At 39.4% G+C, this 16,259-nt stretch overlaps 1 protein-coding gene across 1 annotated transcript in view; it reads left to right on the forward strand.

The window, feature by feature from the left end:
• Positions 1-837: 837 nt before the first annotated feature.
• ROBO2 (roundabout guidance receptor 2) overlaps positions 838-16,259 on the forward strand; it is an 875,524-nt gene continuing 860,102 nt past the window's right edge. The window contains exon 1 of the mRNA XM_054517862.1: positions 838-1,571. Coding sequence (XP_054373837.1) covers positions 1,448-1,571 — 124 coding nt within the window. The 5' untranslated portion in view covers positions 838-1,447. The remainder of the gene's footprint in view (positions 1,572-16,259) is intronic.

Raw genomic sequence — 16,259 nt, forward strand, 5'->3', positions numbered from 1 at the left:
GCATCATGTCTGTGGTTGAAAATGTGATAACTTCAGGGAATTTGTGACCATCGTTGCTTTGTCGTTCTAAAGACATTGATTTTTTTATTTATATTAATATACAGCACAAGCTTTGTGGCTCATTGGTTTGAGTACTGCATGCTTATATAGAAACAACAAAATGCCAGACTGTAGATGAATTCAAGCTTTTGGGCACACTTAAGCAAGCACGGGGCATCTCAAGACTGTTTGAGCAGTCTGAATGTCAGGGATCTTGCTCAGAGTACCTTTCATGAAAATCCAAAATTTTGCACAGAAAGTCTTGTGTTTGCTGATCCAGTATCAGCAGAGTCAGTTTGTATCTTAAATACAAACATTTGGAGATGTAGGTAGTAGCTCTATTATTTCTGTGGCAGCAACACCTATTAAAGGGAAAATTGACTGCAATCTATTCTTTTGAGAATATGTGCACTGCTGAATGTCCCCTTTCTCTTTCCTTCCCTCTCTACCCTGTGCTCCCGCCCCCTGGATTTTGGAGATCCTAAGGATAGGTAGTGTGAAAATATAAAATGCATAGCTGCTCTGTGCAGTGAAAAGCTTGCAGCTACTCCTAAAGATTTGTTCTTCCTGTTTGCTACTTAAAAAAAAAAAAAAAAAAAAAAATCACGAAAAATCACGCAGGGCTGTTCCCATGCAATAATTCAGCAATGCTGCAAGCAGTTAGCGTGTTGGAGCTTGCATTTTAGTTGCAAATGTGAAGTAAAGCCTTAAGAAAAGGCAGTGCAAAGTCCTGAGCAGTGGCACAGTGCAGAGCAGGAAATCTCCTGCACACAATAGAGATTAAATGCTCCCTGTGCATAGTGTATTCTGCTCAGCCCTCTGCGCTCCGAGCTGGGACCGTGGCAGTCGTTATCTCCAGCAGGTTCCTTGGTGATTTTCAAGCCCTGCACTACCTACCCAAGTGGCAGTGACACCAGCTTTCACTGAAGCCTTATTACTCTTAAAAGAGCAATTTGGTTGGTTGCACAGCTATTAGGATCAGACAGTCAGGCTTAAAGCTGTCAGTACAACTGCTTCTCATCTTTTTTCACAATCCTGACATCTTTTCTCTTTTCTGCTGGACACAAGCATTACTGTATTTATCATTTTCAATCAAGCTCACGCTGCAAGCTGAGGAATATATTCCCACAGAAACCCAAGTGAGGAGCAGAAATTATTTTATAGCTGCTGTAGTAGCAGCGGTGCTGGCTGCATGTTGTGTGGGAGAAATCGGATCAGTGAGAAATGTGGCTTTCCTCAGGGCTACATCATTGAAAAATTACTTCAACGTCTGAGAGGAGCAAAGCTGCTCCTTGCTCTAATTTTTCAATGATTAATCACTCTTCCCTAAGTAAATACATAGTGGGGGAGAAGATGTGAGATTTTTTTAGTTTTTTTTTTTTATATTTTTTTAAAATAACTTGTGGAAATGTTCTTGTCATTGAAAAAGGGGAAAATCACTATGCTTGAACTTCTTTTCATTTTGATGTTGCTCTTCTCTGGACCAACCCTGAGCAAGCTTAGCAGGACCAAAGGCAAACACTGGAAGGGGGGTAAGTGGAAAGGAAAAGTTTTGTGATGGATGTTTGGGTAAGGTACTGAAAAGCTGTATTAAAAGTAATCTAAGGAGAATACCTGTGCTATTTTGAGTGACTCAGATTTCAGGTTGCTGTGTGGGCTTGCAGTAGGATGCTAAAAAGAGAGCATGGAGTTTAATTTGTTTTCTTGTTAGTTTGCTTGGCTGGCTCTGTGTAAGGTATGTATTCCTTGCAGGAATTTTGCTTTGCATTGTACCATTAGCAGAATAATGTTTGGGGCCTTGATACAAGTAAATGCATGCCATTTAAAAATTTAGTGATTTTTTGGATTGTGAGAATTCAGATTGTTCTTTTCATTATGGAGCCTCTGGGACTCTTGTGGCTTTATTGGAAGTGATGTTGCCCCTGTCTTAGGGGGCTACAGTGTTGGAGAAGAAGAGAGAAAGAAAGCAAGAAGCCTATTTTGAGTGCAGAATTGTTAGTATATGTGGTAAAAATGACTAGACAGACATTTTTTTTTTTAGAATACATGGATGTTGTGAAATGCACTGCCAGCAGCACTAATTGGCTGACTGGCTATGTCAGTGTTGATGTGTTAATAAAGACAAATTGCATTAACTTTATCGAAAAAAATTGCTATGTTGAGAAAACACTTATGATTTTTGAAGGCAGCAATCCATTTTCCTCTTCTGTTGAAAACTGCTGGGAAGATTTACCCTGTGTGTGCTGTGAGCAGTTCACTAAATGTGCCTTTTCATAAAGTTCACTTTGTTTTGCTTCCTTGCATGACATTTGTTTATGGAAAGCACAGGTTACTGAGGTCTCATAATCTAATATAGCTCACTGAGCATAAATGGTATCTCATAAATATTTGGACTGAGGGACTGTGGATTGTAGATAGTTTGATATTTTCTCCCTGGTTGTTTCTTGGTATTGCTGATTGGAGGCACCCCCAGGATTTTTTTTTACTTTTTTTTCTCTCCCCTTACAAGTGTTGCCACAGCATGGTGTGTTTATCACAGCTTTAATAGCACTTCCAGTTTTTCTCTGCTGTCAGTATTGTGATCTGAGGTTAAAGAGTAGCATCAACATTAAAAAGAAGTTTTAATAATTTATCACAACATCTCAGCAGGAGACTCCTCCCTCCCCCCTCGACATTTCCTTTTGTTGCATTTAATCTTCCACCTACTGCACCTTCAAGGGAAAAGTTGCAGCGCACGCTTAACCTGGATTGTTAATGCAGCACATATATCTGAAAATGATTTCCTGGTCCTGTAAATCACATTATCACATGTATCTCACAGTGCTGCTGCTGGGTATCCTCGTTGCAAATTACAAGCTGTTATTTACTCTGGGCAGCATGACCTCTTCTCAGAGGTATGTGACTTAGGAATATATGTCACTGTCAAGTTCCTGGGATTTAAGAAATGCTGTTAACTTTTTTTCCTCTTTCTCCCATTTTCAATTAAATCTGGTAAATGAGGGCTGGATTGCTTTGGTCTCTTACCTACTCTCAGGCAGAGGCAAAGAGCTGAATTTTTATCATGGGTAGAAAATAACCTATGAGCCTGACTGCAGAAAATATCTTAATATGGGCTTTTGCTGTTCTGAGAAGTGTTTTTTTGCAGCTGAAACAAAACATGAGGAAGATACCTGTTTCAAGGAGGCTAGGAAGCAATTTGTCTTGTTTGCTTGGAGCTCTGAATCAGCAAAAACCTCAGCATCCCTGCTGTCCAGTGGTTTGCTTCATGTGTGATATTCCTGTGAGTGCTGTGTGACTTGGAGAGGATGCCTGCTTTCTCAGGAGAGCTGCAAGTTCAGGATCTGTCAGAACACAGTTGTTGTCGTGTAGTCTGAGTGTTTCTGACCTCCAAAACAGAATGTGTGCACCTCCCCTTCCCATTAACCATTAAGTATCAGCTTTTGCTCATATCTCAGTGGTGTGAGTTGTTTTTGTTGGAGTGCACATGGAATTCAGGGTGTTGCTTGGTGAGAGGTCAGCATGCAGACTTCTCCACTGCAGCTCACTGGGAAGCCCATCCCAAAATGACAACAGAGGTTTCTTATATTCTTATTTTTCTGAGATTCCAGACAGCCAGAGATCTGGATACCAACTTCCAGCTCTGTTGCTCAGAGGGGAAGGGTGAAGCTGGATGTGTGCAGCTGGAAATGCATTGGATGACTCGCATTGTATGTACTCTCATTGTATTCCCTATGCTGAAGTGAGCTGCATGATGGGTTGACACAGCTGATTTAGACCATCCTCTAGTTCTTCTATACCACATTTGGTTTCAAAAGTGCTGCAAAGTATGGACATCTTTGGAAAGTGTTGGTATCTGTGTGGGCTTTGTGTCTGTGTAGGTCCTGCTCATGATCAGTACAAGTTTATGAATCTGGAAAATTTTCTGGTAGAATCAATAAAAACTTCATTGCTGAAGTTACAAGCTCTGAGAAGACATTTTCTATGGTCCTTCTGTATAATTCTGTATTTTTGACAAAACCAGCTATTTTCAACTGGTATTTTTCTCCTTGGAATTCACTGAAACCAAGGAAAATGGTCACCCACATACAACTAAAAGAATGGAATTATGGCTAGAAAACTGCTCCTGATTTAGTTGCAAGGTTAGGTGTCAGGGAGTGAAATGAGGGTCCAGAGAAACATCAAGATACCATTTTCTTTTCTAGCTGTTTTTAAGCCTGCATGCCAGAAAACCTTTCAGAATGATTCATTGGAATGTAGTTTCTAAATGTGCTTTAAACTGGGATTTATAAACTAATGATCAAGATAAACTGGAGTCTAAAAGCAGAACCTGGAAGTACAAATCAACTGGAATTTCTTTTTCCCTTTAAGCTGAAATAACACCCCTTGGTTCAAGTTTAAGAAGGATTTATAATAGGGAGACCAAAATACTAAGAAAAGAAAAAGAAGATTAAGTATTGTTTTGTGTTTATCTTAAATCAGAAAGCAGATTTGAGGTGTTGTTAATGCCTACCCCCTTCTGAATTCTTCTGTTGAATTTCTTCAATTTCTTCCCTTTGCCATAGATCTTGGTCATGTGTAAGGGGGGAAGGTTTGAGTGTGGATATGCTTTGTGTCTGTCCAGTGGCATCTGGGAGAGTTTGTAGACTGGGAAGTAAGCTGCCCATTTGTTTCTACCTGCGTGAAAAGCTGTGTGACAGAACTGTTCAGAGAGAGAGGGTGACACCATTAGGACAGCCACCACTCCTGGAGGACATAAACCCCTCACTCATCCTGGAAACAACTCAGGCATTGCCCAGGGGAGGAAGCTGTGCCCATGCAGGCTGCTGGGCAGCTTTGAGGAGTCTGACTCTGTGCGTGGTGGTCTCTGTAAGAGGAGCTGGTCCTTTTGCCACCCCAGATGACGAGTGGCAGACTGAGCCACTCTGGGATGGTCCTTGGGGTGAGCTGAGCCTCAGCAGGGGCACAGAGAGACTCTGTGCACGCCCCCAGGGTGCCCTGGCACGAAAGTCATCTGTCAACAGCACTAGCAACACCTCCCAAGTGAAGAGAAGACCTTCAGGACTGGAGAGAAGAGCTGGAGATGAAAAGACTTCAGAGGGAAAGGAGCAGACCTAGGGCTGGGAAATCCAGGTTAAAGAATGCCTTCTTCCCAAAGCCTCTTTTATTCACATCTCTTTTGTGCTTCGCTGAAAGGATTTCCATTTTTAGAACTCAGAGTGACTTGATTTACTTATGATAAAATTGTAGAAGTAAAAATAAAATGCAGCCACAGGGCATCACCCCACAGAACTATATGAGGGTGGTGCCTGTCCTTACTGTCTATGGGGAAGTGAAGCAATAATCTCTTTAATGACTAAATCAAAGTTTATTATGCAAGTGATCCAGCCTTATATTTCAGTTCCAATTTCAGCTCTACTGCAGTTTAATCATTTTTATAGCAAAAGGTACCAGTGTTAGAAATCTTAAATGTCTCTGGCAAGGCATTGCTGGTGGGGGGGATACGAAGCTGTGTGCCTCAGATTCAGTCTCCCTATAGATTGATCAGCACATGCATTATTTAGGGTCCATGTAGTACAGCAACACTAGTTTAAATGTTAAATAAATGAAAGTAGATAGGAGGCATTTACATGGAGCCAGGTAGCCTGGATTTCAGTGTAATTGTGAGGCATGAGGGGTCTGGTTGGATGTGGAGCTTTTGATGTGGTGGTTGAGTTGCAGCACTTGTAGAGCACAGCCAGCTGTGCTGGGATGATTCACTGTTTACTTTATGTGATTTTAAGCATAACACTTTATATAGTTTGCCATTTATCTAATTTAAGTAATTTATTTTATGTAATTTCAAGGATAAACTGCATGAATTATTTTTTAATATCTTACCATGATGTATGACTAACATTATTTCTTAAATATTGAGAGATTAAGTATGCTTCTGTGCTCTTTCACATTGGAAGAGTTTATGAAATGCTGACCAAAAGTTTCAGGCTCAGGGTCCTAAAAGTATTTCCCTATGTTTCACAGAAGCAACCTGATTTTGGGTAGTAAGAAATTCACAATTTTTTTAACTTCAGAGGAATCTCGATATATTTGAAGAGGTGGCTTGTGCATAGCTAAGGATCTAAAGGTCTAATTTTAGAAACTGAGTACTGTAAGTGTGGATCTGCAGTTTTAGTTTGACTGTAAGTATATAAAGCATATGACTACACAGTATGTGATCTGATGTACCAAAGGATGTTCTAATAGTTTTGCTTTCAAAATTCCTAAAAGGGGAAAGAGTATTTATTTAGATGCAGAGTGACTGTGAAATTAACTGGGTTTTATTTAGTCTTCTATTTTCTCTGAAGTCTGGATTTGGTCCTTATCCCATGAAACAAAGACATTTTTTGCACCTTCTTTTACACCACTTTATTCAGAGTAAAATCTGAATTCAGAGGATCTCTGGGGATGCTTGAAGCTTCCTGCACGTATTTTGTTGGAATAAATGGAATATATATTTATCTGTTTTTTCATCTCTTTGAAGACATTTGAAATACTTCATAGAAGTTTGGCAACCTGTATTTAGCCTCATACAGGCAGAGGCAATGGAGGTGGGACCAATGGAAAACTGAGCTTGTGAGAGTTTTCTTCTCAGCTGCAAGGGAGGGAAAATGCTGTGGCTTTTTCAGTCACAAGGGGAATAATGTGGGGGAAGTGTAACATCTACTTTAGAGCAGAGCAGTGCTGTCACAAAACTAAACAGCAGCAAATAAAACATAGACTGGGAGAGTGTTTCCAGCTACCATTGAGAAGGGGTTGCAGATGGAGTCAGCCTGAGCCAGGTTTTCGGTCTCCAGCTTCCAAGAGCCCTGTCTGCAGGATCTCCCTCTGACTCTTGCACTGGTGCCAGTGCTCCTGCACATCTGCTGGGTGCTCAGGGAGCCCATCCAGGTAGGAATTGGCCAGATATGAGAGGATGGCATTCCTTTAGCTGATGGCATCCCTTCCTTTGCACACTCTCAGGTTGCAGGGGAGCTCGGTATAGAAGGGAGCTATGGCCATAAAAGAAGAGAAGAGAATGTGATCATGGCTGGATTTAGGGTAGGTCAAGTTGACACATAGCTTCACCCTGCAGCTCCAGACTATCCAGGGGAAAAAAAAATAATAATAAGGTGGCACCTTCCTTTGAATCCTATGTCCACATCCTGTGCTTGGAGTATTGCTTGAAGTGTTTGCTATCATATTAAAAAGTATGTTGATCAAACAGTTATAAACCAGAAGGAATATTTAAATAACACTTCACCCACCACGTGTACAGGTTCCTCTCCTTTGGTTATTTGCAATTTTTTTTTTTTTTTCTGTGTTGAACAGATTTTGGAACAACCATAAAGCATCACTGACATCAGAAAACCAGCAAGCACAAGCATACTCTCTTTACTTTTGTCCACAAATAAAATGAATGTGTGTAGATTGCCTTTAGGTGTTGAAAGAGCACAGATCAGATGTGCACTTTGAAACTGATGAATAAGCTTAAACACATAACAGAATGGCTGAAAAAAAAGTTATTTTGGCTTCCCCTTTCTACAAATTTTCAAAGAAAATATTGTTCATCAGTTAAACACTATTGATTTTTTACTTCAAAGCATGATCTAAGGAATACTCAGAGTACATTACTTCTTTCAAGAGCCATTACTAAACAATCTCAGGAAAACTTCTTTCCTTAGTACATTCAAAACTTGGGGGGGCAGGGATGTATGATGCTTTTGCAGATTAGTTAGTTTTGGTAAATGTTGCTTGAACCACCAATAAAGTAAAGCTCTTGTTTTAGAGCTTCTGTTCAATAGTGAGAGTATCTTCAAAAGAAATTACTCTTTCAGTCCTTTGTATTTGAATCCTGAAGTCTTGTTCTTGGCTGAATTGTGTTATTTTAGCTCTCATCCTAGCACTGATTTCATCCTATTAGGTTCGAAACTGCATCAGCCTCACTAGCTAAATAGTAAAACAGCTTCATGGTTGCAGAACTGTATTGCCCAGAGAAGTGAAGTGTTAAAAATTTTTTTTTCTAAGGTTTTCTGTCAAAATCAGTGTTTTTCCATTACTGTGTCTCTTTGCATGAGCAAACTTAAAATAATGGAAAAAACAAGAGAGAGACAAAATTCAGTTTTGTTTCCAGAGATGCTGATCACTCAGCAGAAGCTCCCAGTGACAAGGACTCTCAGCCTCACAAAAATCACTTTTGATATGCCTAAGTCTAGCCCTCCTCTTTACTCTGGGCTCCTTCATCCTCTGAATACCAGCACCCCTCACAGCCTTCCTGTTTCCTTTCAGCCTTAGGTATAACCCTGTGCTTTCCACACTCGCATAATTTGTGAGGAGACATCACCAGGGCAATTCCTGCTGTGGTTACAGGCATGGACAGGTCTATGGTGGTGCAAATGAGAAGAAAAGTCTTCACTGCCTTTCCTATGGGGGAGGCTGGATAAGTGTTCTCCTAAACAATGCTGATTGCTTTAGTTAACAACTTTCTACCTGCTGGACTTTGTGTGTTCATTCAAAATGCAGCGGGGGATTTTGGAAAGTTTAGAGGGAGAAAAGTCACAGATTTACCATACTGCTTGAGATTAGTGCCTCTGGTTTGGTGGTTTAACCTAGTTTGTAGGTCCATTGGACTGACACTGGAAAAACAGAAAAAAGGGATTCTTAGCTGTGTAAATACGAGTCAAGGAGCAAATGGTTTATCTACTGGTTAGAACCTTATGGGGAGAAGAAATGGAAATTTATGTCAAGTTTGATATAGGAAAATAGAAATGAGAAACCCCCCCCCCCCAAACATTTTCTGAAAGAGAAAATGGTTTTGAGAGATATTGAAGGATTTTACTCTGTTTACTTATAATTGACAAATTTGGGAGACAAATTTCAAAAGCTTTCATGCTGTTTGAACACGTCGCTACCTTTCTTCTCCCATGAAGGTTAACGTTCCTTAGAAATTTTAGAGAAAGATGCTGCAGGACTGGATGACTGAAAACCAGTGGCAGACACTCCCAAATAAAAACAATATCAAGCCTTAGGTTGTGTCTTTCAAAAAGCATTTTTTACTTACATTTTTAAGTCTTACTGACATACTGAAAGTTTGAATTTCATGATCATCATTTTACTATCATTAGTGCTTACTTTAAGAAAACACAGATAGAGTTCTTAATTTATCTCCAGAAAAGAGGCAGGGAGAGCCTGTTTTTCACTCACTATGTTCAGCATTTCTCTGGAAAGCATTGGAGATACCAAATCTGCTACTTCTGGCATAAAATATTAGCATATTACACAGAAGATAGCCCTTGAGGGATGCCCCTGGTTAGTGTCTTCTGCCAATATAAGATTGTGTCTATTTTCCTGTACTTGCTTGAGAAGAACTGTAGTGTTGTTCTGTATATCAGGGTGTGTCTGGGGCATCTGGAATGTGCTCAGCATCTTTCTTATGGGCAGGAGGAATTTCACTGAAATTTCTAGAATTATACCATTTCAAATGAGAGGAGAATCTGCTTTTTTGAGTCTCAGCTGGGTATCATCTATTTGATAATCCACCCTGGCAGTTCTTACTGAGTAGTCCTTGTCTACAAACAAATCAAATCAGTTGGGGAAGAACTGATCTGCAGATGAGAGCATGGAAAAGTCCTCAGGATGGCGAGGACAGAAGAAAAATTGTGACACTGATGTAGTTCCCACTAGTTATGATGATTCCATGCTGCTGGTGATTGTGCTAAAGCTTGAGAATTTGTCTACAGTCTGTATTTGCTATCCATCATTCTGCAAGGAGTCTGGCTGAGCTATTTGTTATCTTCCTGATTATCCATGGACTTGAGATAGATTTGTTCAGTAAGAGAACGTGTTTTAATGAATTACTGTTGCTTCGATGTCAAGAATCTCTTAATTCAATAATTTTCAGTTTATGTATAAATTTCAGTACAACTTAAATTAATAATACATGTTTAATAACAAAAAGAACAAATGCGTACTTAAAATAGTTTAAGGTTAGAGAGCATGGTGAAGGATAAAAAGTTCATTAAAAATCTGGACAAAAATTGGTTTTCAACTTTGCAATTTTGGGGTTTTTTTCCCACTGCTAGACTTTTTGGCTTTAAAAAGTGACAGTCTTGAAATCTGGGTAATGTTCTAGCTGTTGGTAGTCACTGTGGAAAAAAAAAAGAAGAATGACTCTATGCTTTGCTGAATTTTTATTTTTATTTTTAAAGTTGCAATCCTCTGCTTTTGAAGCATTGATGATAGCAGAAGGGAAATAGGAGGAGAGCTGAAGAAATAGCTTTTTTTAATCAAGTCCTTCATGCTGTTGAATATTGTTTTGAAGGAAAAATATATTTGAAAGACCAGGACTGTGGGAGTCGAAGAATGGAATTGCAGTAGAGTTGTGACGGAACTTCTCTAAAGTTGGTGGTGGAGCCTCCTGGTGCAGAGACAGACATACCATGGAAAAGACAGAATTTTTGGTACTCTGAGGAAGAATCCTCATGGATAATAATGACAAAAAACTGAATTTCAATCTCTCAGTCTTTTAGGAGGAACATCTACTGTTTCCGCTTCCTTTTTTATTATTTTTTTTTCCCTAGTTAAGTTATTAATGCACTGGCTCTGTTACCGTGAGGAGAGTAAATTCTCTATTTAATATGGTTTCACTTCACTCTTTTTAAAGGACATATTTTAAAATCCAGCATTTATAGAACATCACTCTTTGAGCTGTCTTAAGAGCTCATTCTGCATTACAGCTCCTGGGCACCAATACATGTGTTGGTTAAGTTGTTTTTCAGCTCCTTTGATCTTCACATTCAGTACACACTTTTTTCTGCTTGTCAGTTGTTTTCTAATTTTTTGAAGACCTTTTACACATGGTTATCTACAGAGCTTATTTATCAGAGAGTTATTAATTTCTTTCAATCAGTTTTAATAGATTTTTCACTGCATTAAAATAGAAAAACTACTAATAAGAAATGTTACCTTGAATTATTCCTATAGAGAGAGAGTTAACAGATCATGAGGAACATGTAGATATGTTTTTGTTCCTGATAATATGCTTTTGCTTAATTTATATTCTTGGGAAATATGGCTCAGTATGAGCTATATTCTTGGGAAAATATGGCTCTTTACTGATTTCCTTTCTGGTGCCCTTTGATGGTATATTATTGCTCTTTAAGCTGAAAAGAACACAGTAATTGGTACGAGTTTTTGTACCATTCAGATTGCAGAAGATGCATTGTCCTTTATGAATTCTATCACACTTATAGCTGCTTCAAAACTTGCTTAAAGCCTAATTTAAACAAAATCTATGTTACAAAAGCTTGCATGTGCTCTCAAAAAGTGCACCTCATGTAGAGAAAGTGAGATGTGTTGAGAACACAGGATAATGTAATGTATTATGCATGTAAATTTGCTTGATCTATATTGGTCTTTTCAATTCCCTTTCCAAACAAAGAACATGGTAATTTCATTTTACAGATAATGTAGTTTGAGGCCCTAAATCAGTTTAGCAGTACAGATTTTTGATTCATGGCAAGGGCAGTCGCTAGCTCTGAATGTATCTGTTCATAATCTCCCCAGCAGAAATTCAGCAGTGACTGATTTGTTTAGTGGCACTCACATTGTCTTTGCACATTGGGAGAAATCACCAGATGAGCTCTGTGATTCATCGATCACCACAATACCTATGGACAGTCACCACAGGGGGAAATTTTGCTATGCATTCTGAAAGGAAAAGAATTTGAAGAATTCCTTACTGGCTTTCTGTGACCACTGTCTGTCTTCCACAGATGTGGTTTGGGGTTACGTTATTTAATTATAGGTGTATTATTTTTTATTTGGGCATGTGCACTTGCATCCTATTCTGTTGAGTTCCAGTTTTGCATTATGGTATAAACAATGGCTGGAAGCAAAAACCTTTCTATGAAGATTCCTGATTTATTCCTTCATTCCCTTGTAAGTTGAGCATAGATGGAAGACCAGTTTGAAGAGTGATCCTTTTTTTGCTGCTTGGTCTACAGGATGAATACACACCAGACAACACAACTTCTAGTAAGCCACTTGTCATCCTTCTGTAAATTATCCTGTTAGTTTTCAAAACCCCTCTAGACACAGGCTTTTGTAACAGCATTAAATGGGCAGCAAGTTCTGTCATTTAACTTGCACAAAATGCAAAGGAAGTGCCATTTGTATTGATTGCTATAGATTTTTGTCTTGTCTAATGGGACTTATATTTTTTCTATGAACTTGTGTTCGGAAAAAAAAAGTGAAAACAAATAATGGCCAGACATAGATAACATATTTTAAGTATAGAAATAACTCAAACCTTTCAATTTCTCGTGCATGCCGTGGCATCCCTGGTTTCTAAGGCATCCAATCCCATCTGTCTTTTTGCCAAGACAGAGATGCAAAAGAGCACTGGAAGCAGCCTCCTTTCACTTTGCATTAAAGCAGACAGAGCAGCACTCAGCTTTGTGCATTTTGAGCTCACTGCAATAAAAGTTTTAAGAGATAAGAAGCTTTTTCTATTTCAGGGTTGCCATTAGCCTGAATAATATATAAACATGGGAAAAGGTCTGAAGTCCTTTTGAGGCTCACAGTATAGCTTCAATTAAATTATACATCATTATCACAGCTGCCAAGCCTGGTGTGGGATTTTAGCCCCCTATCTCACTAAGTGTTCTATGGAGCTGCCTTGTCCAATTCTTTTTTCTTCCTTTTCTTAAGCAGTAAGAGCACGCTTTGAAAAACCAGGCTTGAGGAATAAAGTGGAGGACGAGGTTTGGTTAATCAAGAAAGAACATGGAGATGTCAACAGTCAAGCACCAAGGGAGGAAGGAGGTCAACTCTCTAGCCTTAAAAACCACTGGGGAGAAATCAAACACTATTAAGTCATGACATATTATGTTCCTTTTGAACCAGGGCTGTGTGTACTCCCTCTGTCTGCTGAGAGGTTGGCAGAGCAGCTCCGAGCTGCTCATGAAACCCCTGGTGAAAGCTGAATTGCTGGGGATATCCACTGGGGATGCTTTCAGCCCACAAAGCTGGCAGTGACAGTGAAACACAACCTAAACGGATCCATTTTTTGTCTCTTTGTCCATTTATGGTTCTTTCAGGCTTTACATCCCAAAATTTTCATGGTGGCTTGTCATATTGCAGATGAGTGTTTTTTGGATCTCAACATGATACAGAATTATTCAGCCTTCATAATAGGTGTCAGCTAGTTAGTACTTTGTGCTGGCTTTGGCATAAATCTAGGATATACAGAACTATTATCACATACTTGGGGAAATCATAATGGCTTGCCTTTCTTATTTATTCCTATAATATCCTCTAAAAGTGTTAGAAGTGTTTTGCCTAATTACACTACCCACACCACTAATGCCACTGCACTTGCTGTTGATTTTATCAGTTTTCTTGTCTCCTTTGTACAAGTATAACATTAATAAATATTTGGCTTGAGTAGCCATACATGAAAGACTGAAATCAAGGTGGCATCACAGAGTTTTGTGTGTAGAATACTTATTTAGGATTATACCATACCATTGATTTTTTACACTGAACAGGCTATTGATTTCAGTGGATGCTTAACGTGCAGATCAATGACACATTATAGGGCTTAAATAGTAACATTTGGTACTTAAAAATAAATGAGACAGAGGTATCACTGACTTTCAAGCAAGACTAAAAAATATCTGATAAGAATGTCAACTTCCTTAAAACTTCAGACAGAATGCTTACTTAGGGAGAAGCATCAGGTAAAGAATGTGTGAAGAATTGTGTTTAAAATGTAAAATTGAGGATTCGTTGGGAAAGATGTGAGTTGAAAACTGTGTGCAGTAGGTTGCACCACAGCCCTGGTACTCACCTGGCAGAGCTTTGCTTATTTACTCACAGACCTGGGCAGCCTGTGCTGGTGCTGCATGTCCTGCCCAGTTTCCCTCAGATGTGTTCTCTGTCTGATACAGCAGCAGTTTGCAGAGTAGCAAAATAGAATTTAGCACTCACTGGTGAGAAATCAGACCATGTAGCTCATTATGCCAGTGATCTGAATTTATGGGATGCAGCTGGAAATCCCTTAAGACAGTTTACACCAAACTTATGTGAACTGCATGCCTTCCAGTCCTGTTTGAGAGACAAGAAGAGATGTTTGAGTAGGAAATGTGCTACAGATTTTTGGAAATCTAATAAACAACAAGACTCTTAACTTCTTAATCCTCCACTCAGCACAATTTGTTCTGACACAGGTTTCTTAAAAATTGGCTGAAATCCATGTTCTTAAATTTGCATTTTCAGCACTTGGGCATTTTTCTGAAGCATGGTTTGTCACTTATGCCTCTAGAAAGGCATTGAGATGGAGGATGAAGTGCTCATTTTTGGTGGTTTACACTCTTTGATTAATCCTCACATTGGAAAAGAAACTTTTTTTCATATTAGCTATGCTTTAGCACAGACCTTAGATATAAATGCAGAAGCTTTAAGCCTGTGCAAAGCTGTCAGACCAAATATGTAATGAGTTAATTTTTTGCTGTTCTGTGGTAGAATTATTTTTTAGGCATTTCTGCTGATATTGAAAGAGAAAAGTAGACACACCTTCCTCAATCGCTTCTTCAAAATGAGTTAAAAAATCTGTTCTTCAGCATGTAACATATGCCCTTTAAAACTGCTACTGTGCTGCTGCCTGCTCTTATCAGTATGGGCCATAAATTTTGCATGGATATAGAGAGAACTGCAGCTTGAGGACTTGAAATAGTTAGCAAGATGCTGCTGAAGTATACAGACAAAGTACACTGGCAAATGGGTCTTTGTAGACAGGCATCATTACCAAGATCCATGTGTGCAGAACTGTGCCAGCCTGAGGAGCATTAAAGGCCAGTGCTCACAGGAACCTAATTTTGGGTGAATGGAGTCCTTAGATTCATTGTGATATCACACATAAATGAAAATACCAAATGTCACTGACTTGTCAGTGAAAAAGTAGCCTAGGCTTTGTAACAAATGGATCAGTGATGTATATGTGGAAGCTGTGTGACATATTAAAGTAGTTTATGAGGCACAATTTGTTTTGGTGGTCTGCTCTGATTGATGGTGTGCTATCTGCCACTGCTTTAGATGTTGTGGTATGTTTGTAATAAATGTTCGTTCCAAGACAGTGCTAAATGTGTTCCATCTAAATCATTCATTACTTATAACAAGTTTCAGTGTATATGAACCAAAGCTTTTTTATACTTGCCTTCAGAAGAATTTATCATGTTGAAGCAGCTCTATCACCTGTGATGGGGCCAGTTGCATGCCTGAGTGCTCAGACCCTTTCAGCAGTGCCTGCTGGAAGCAGCACAAAGTTAAACTGTAAGCAATGTAATGTTAAGTACTACATTTAAGAATTTGTTGCCTTTTCTAATCTAGCACTCCTATTTGCTTCTCTATTTTTGGGTTCACAAACAGAATACCAGAAAATATCAGAAATAAGCACTGAGGGATGTGGAGGAAGCATTGGTGTAACAACCGGACTTGCCAGAGGAAGCACATCAGTGGGAGGGATTTTTGCTGATGTTTTATAGCAGTGTATCATTCATCAGAAAACAATGAAAAATGTATGCACTACTCAGAGGAGATTTCCTCTTTCTGGAAAGTGCAGAATGCATCATCCTTAAACAAACAGTGTACTTAGTTCCCTCTTGATTGGTAGGAGAAGGATTTCTTTTTTCCCATGGGCCTTGTCTGTGTCCTTCCTCCAAAATTCAAGTGACAGTGGAGAAAACCTAAGGACTATCATTCCAGGATGATCAGTGTAGAAATACTGCATAACTTTTTATTTAAAAACATTGATTTTCCTTTACATGTGGCATTTGAAGAGATCTAGGTTTTCCTGTTTCAATAGCCACTAGGAAGTACAGAAGTATCACAGAATTCCAGAATGAGTCAGGCTGGAAGGGACTACAGTTGGTCATCTGGTCATGCACCCCTGCTCAAGCTGGGTCATTCCAGAGCACATGGAACAGGATTGCATCCAGGTGGTTCTGGAATATCTCCAGTGAGGGAGACCCCACAGCCTCTCTGGGTGATGTGTCCCAGTGTTGGGTCACAGCACAGTGAAGAATTTCTCCCTCATGTTCACATAGAACTTCCTGTGCATCAATTCCTACCCATGGCTTCTTGTCCCATTGCTGGGCACCCCCGAGCAGAGCTGGTCCAGAACTGGGCACAGCACTCCAGATCTACAC

This window comes from Molothrus ater, chromosome 2 (genome assembly GCF_012460135.2).
Source record: "Molothrus ater isolate BHLD 08-10-18 breed brown headed cowbird chromosome 2, BPBGC_Mater_1.1, whole genome shotgun sequence".
NCBI lineage: Eukaryota > Metazoa > Chordata > Aves > Passeriformes > Icteridae > Molothrus > Molothrus ater.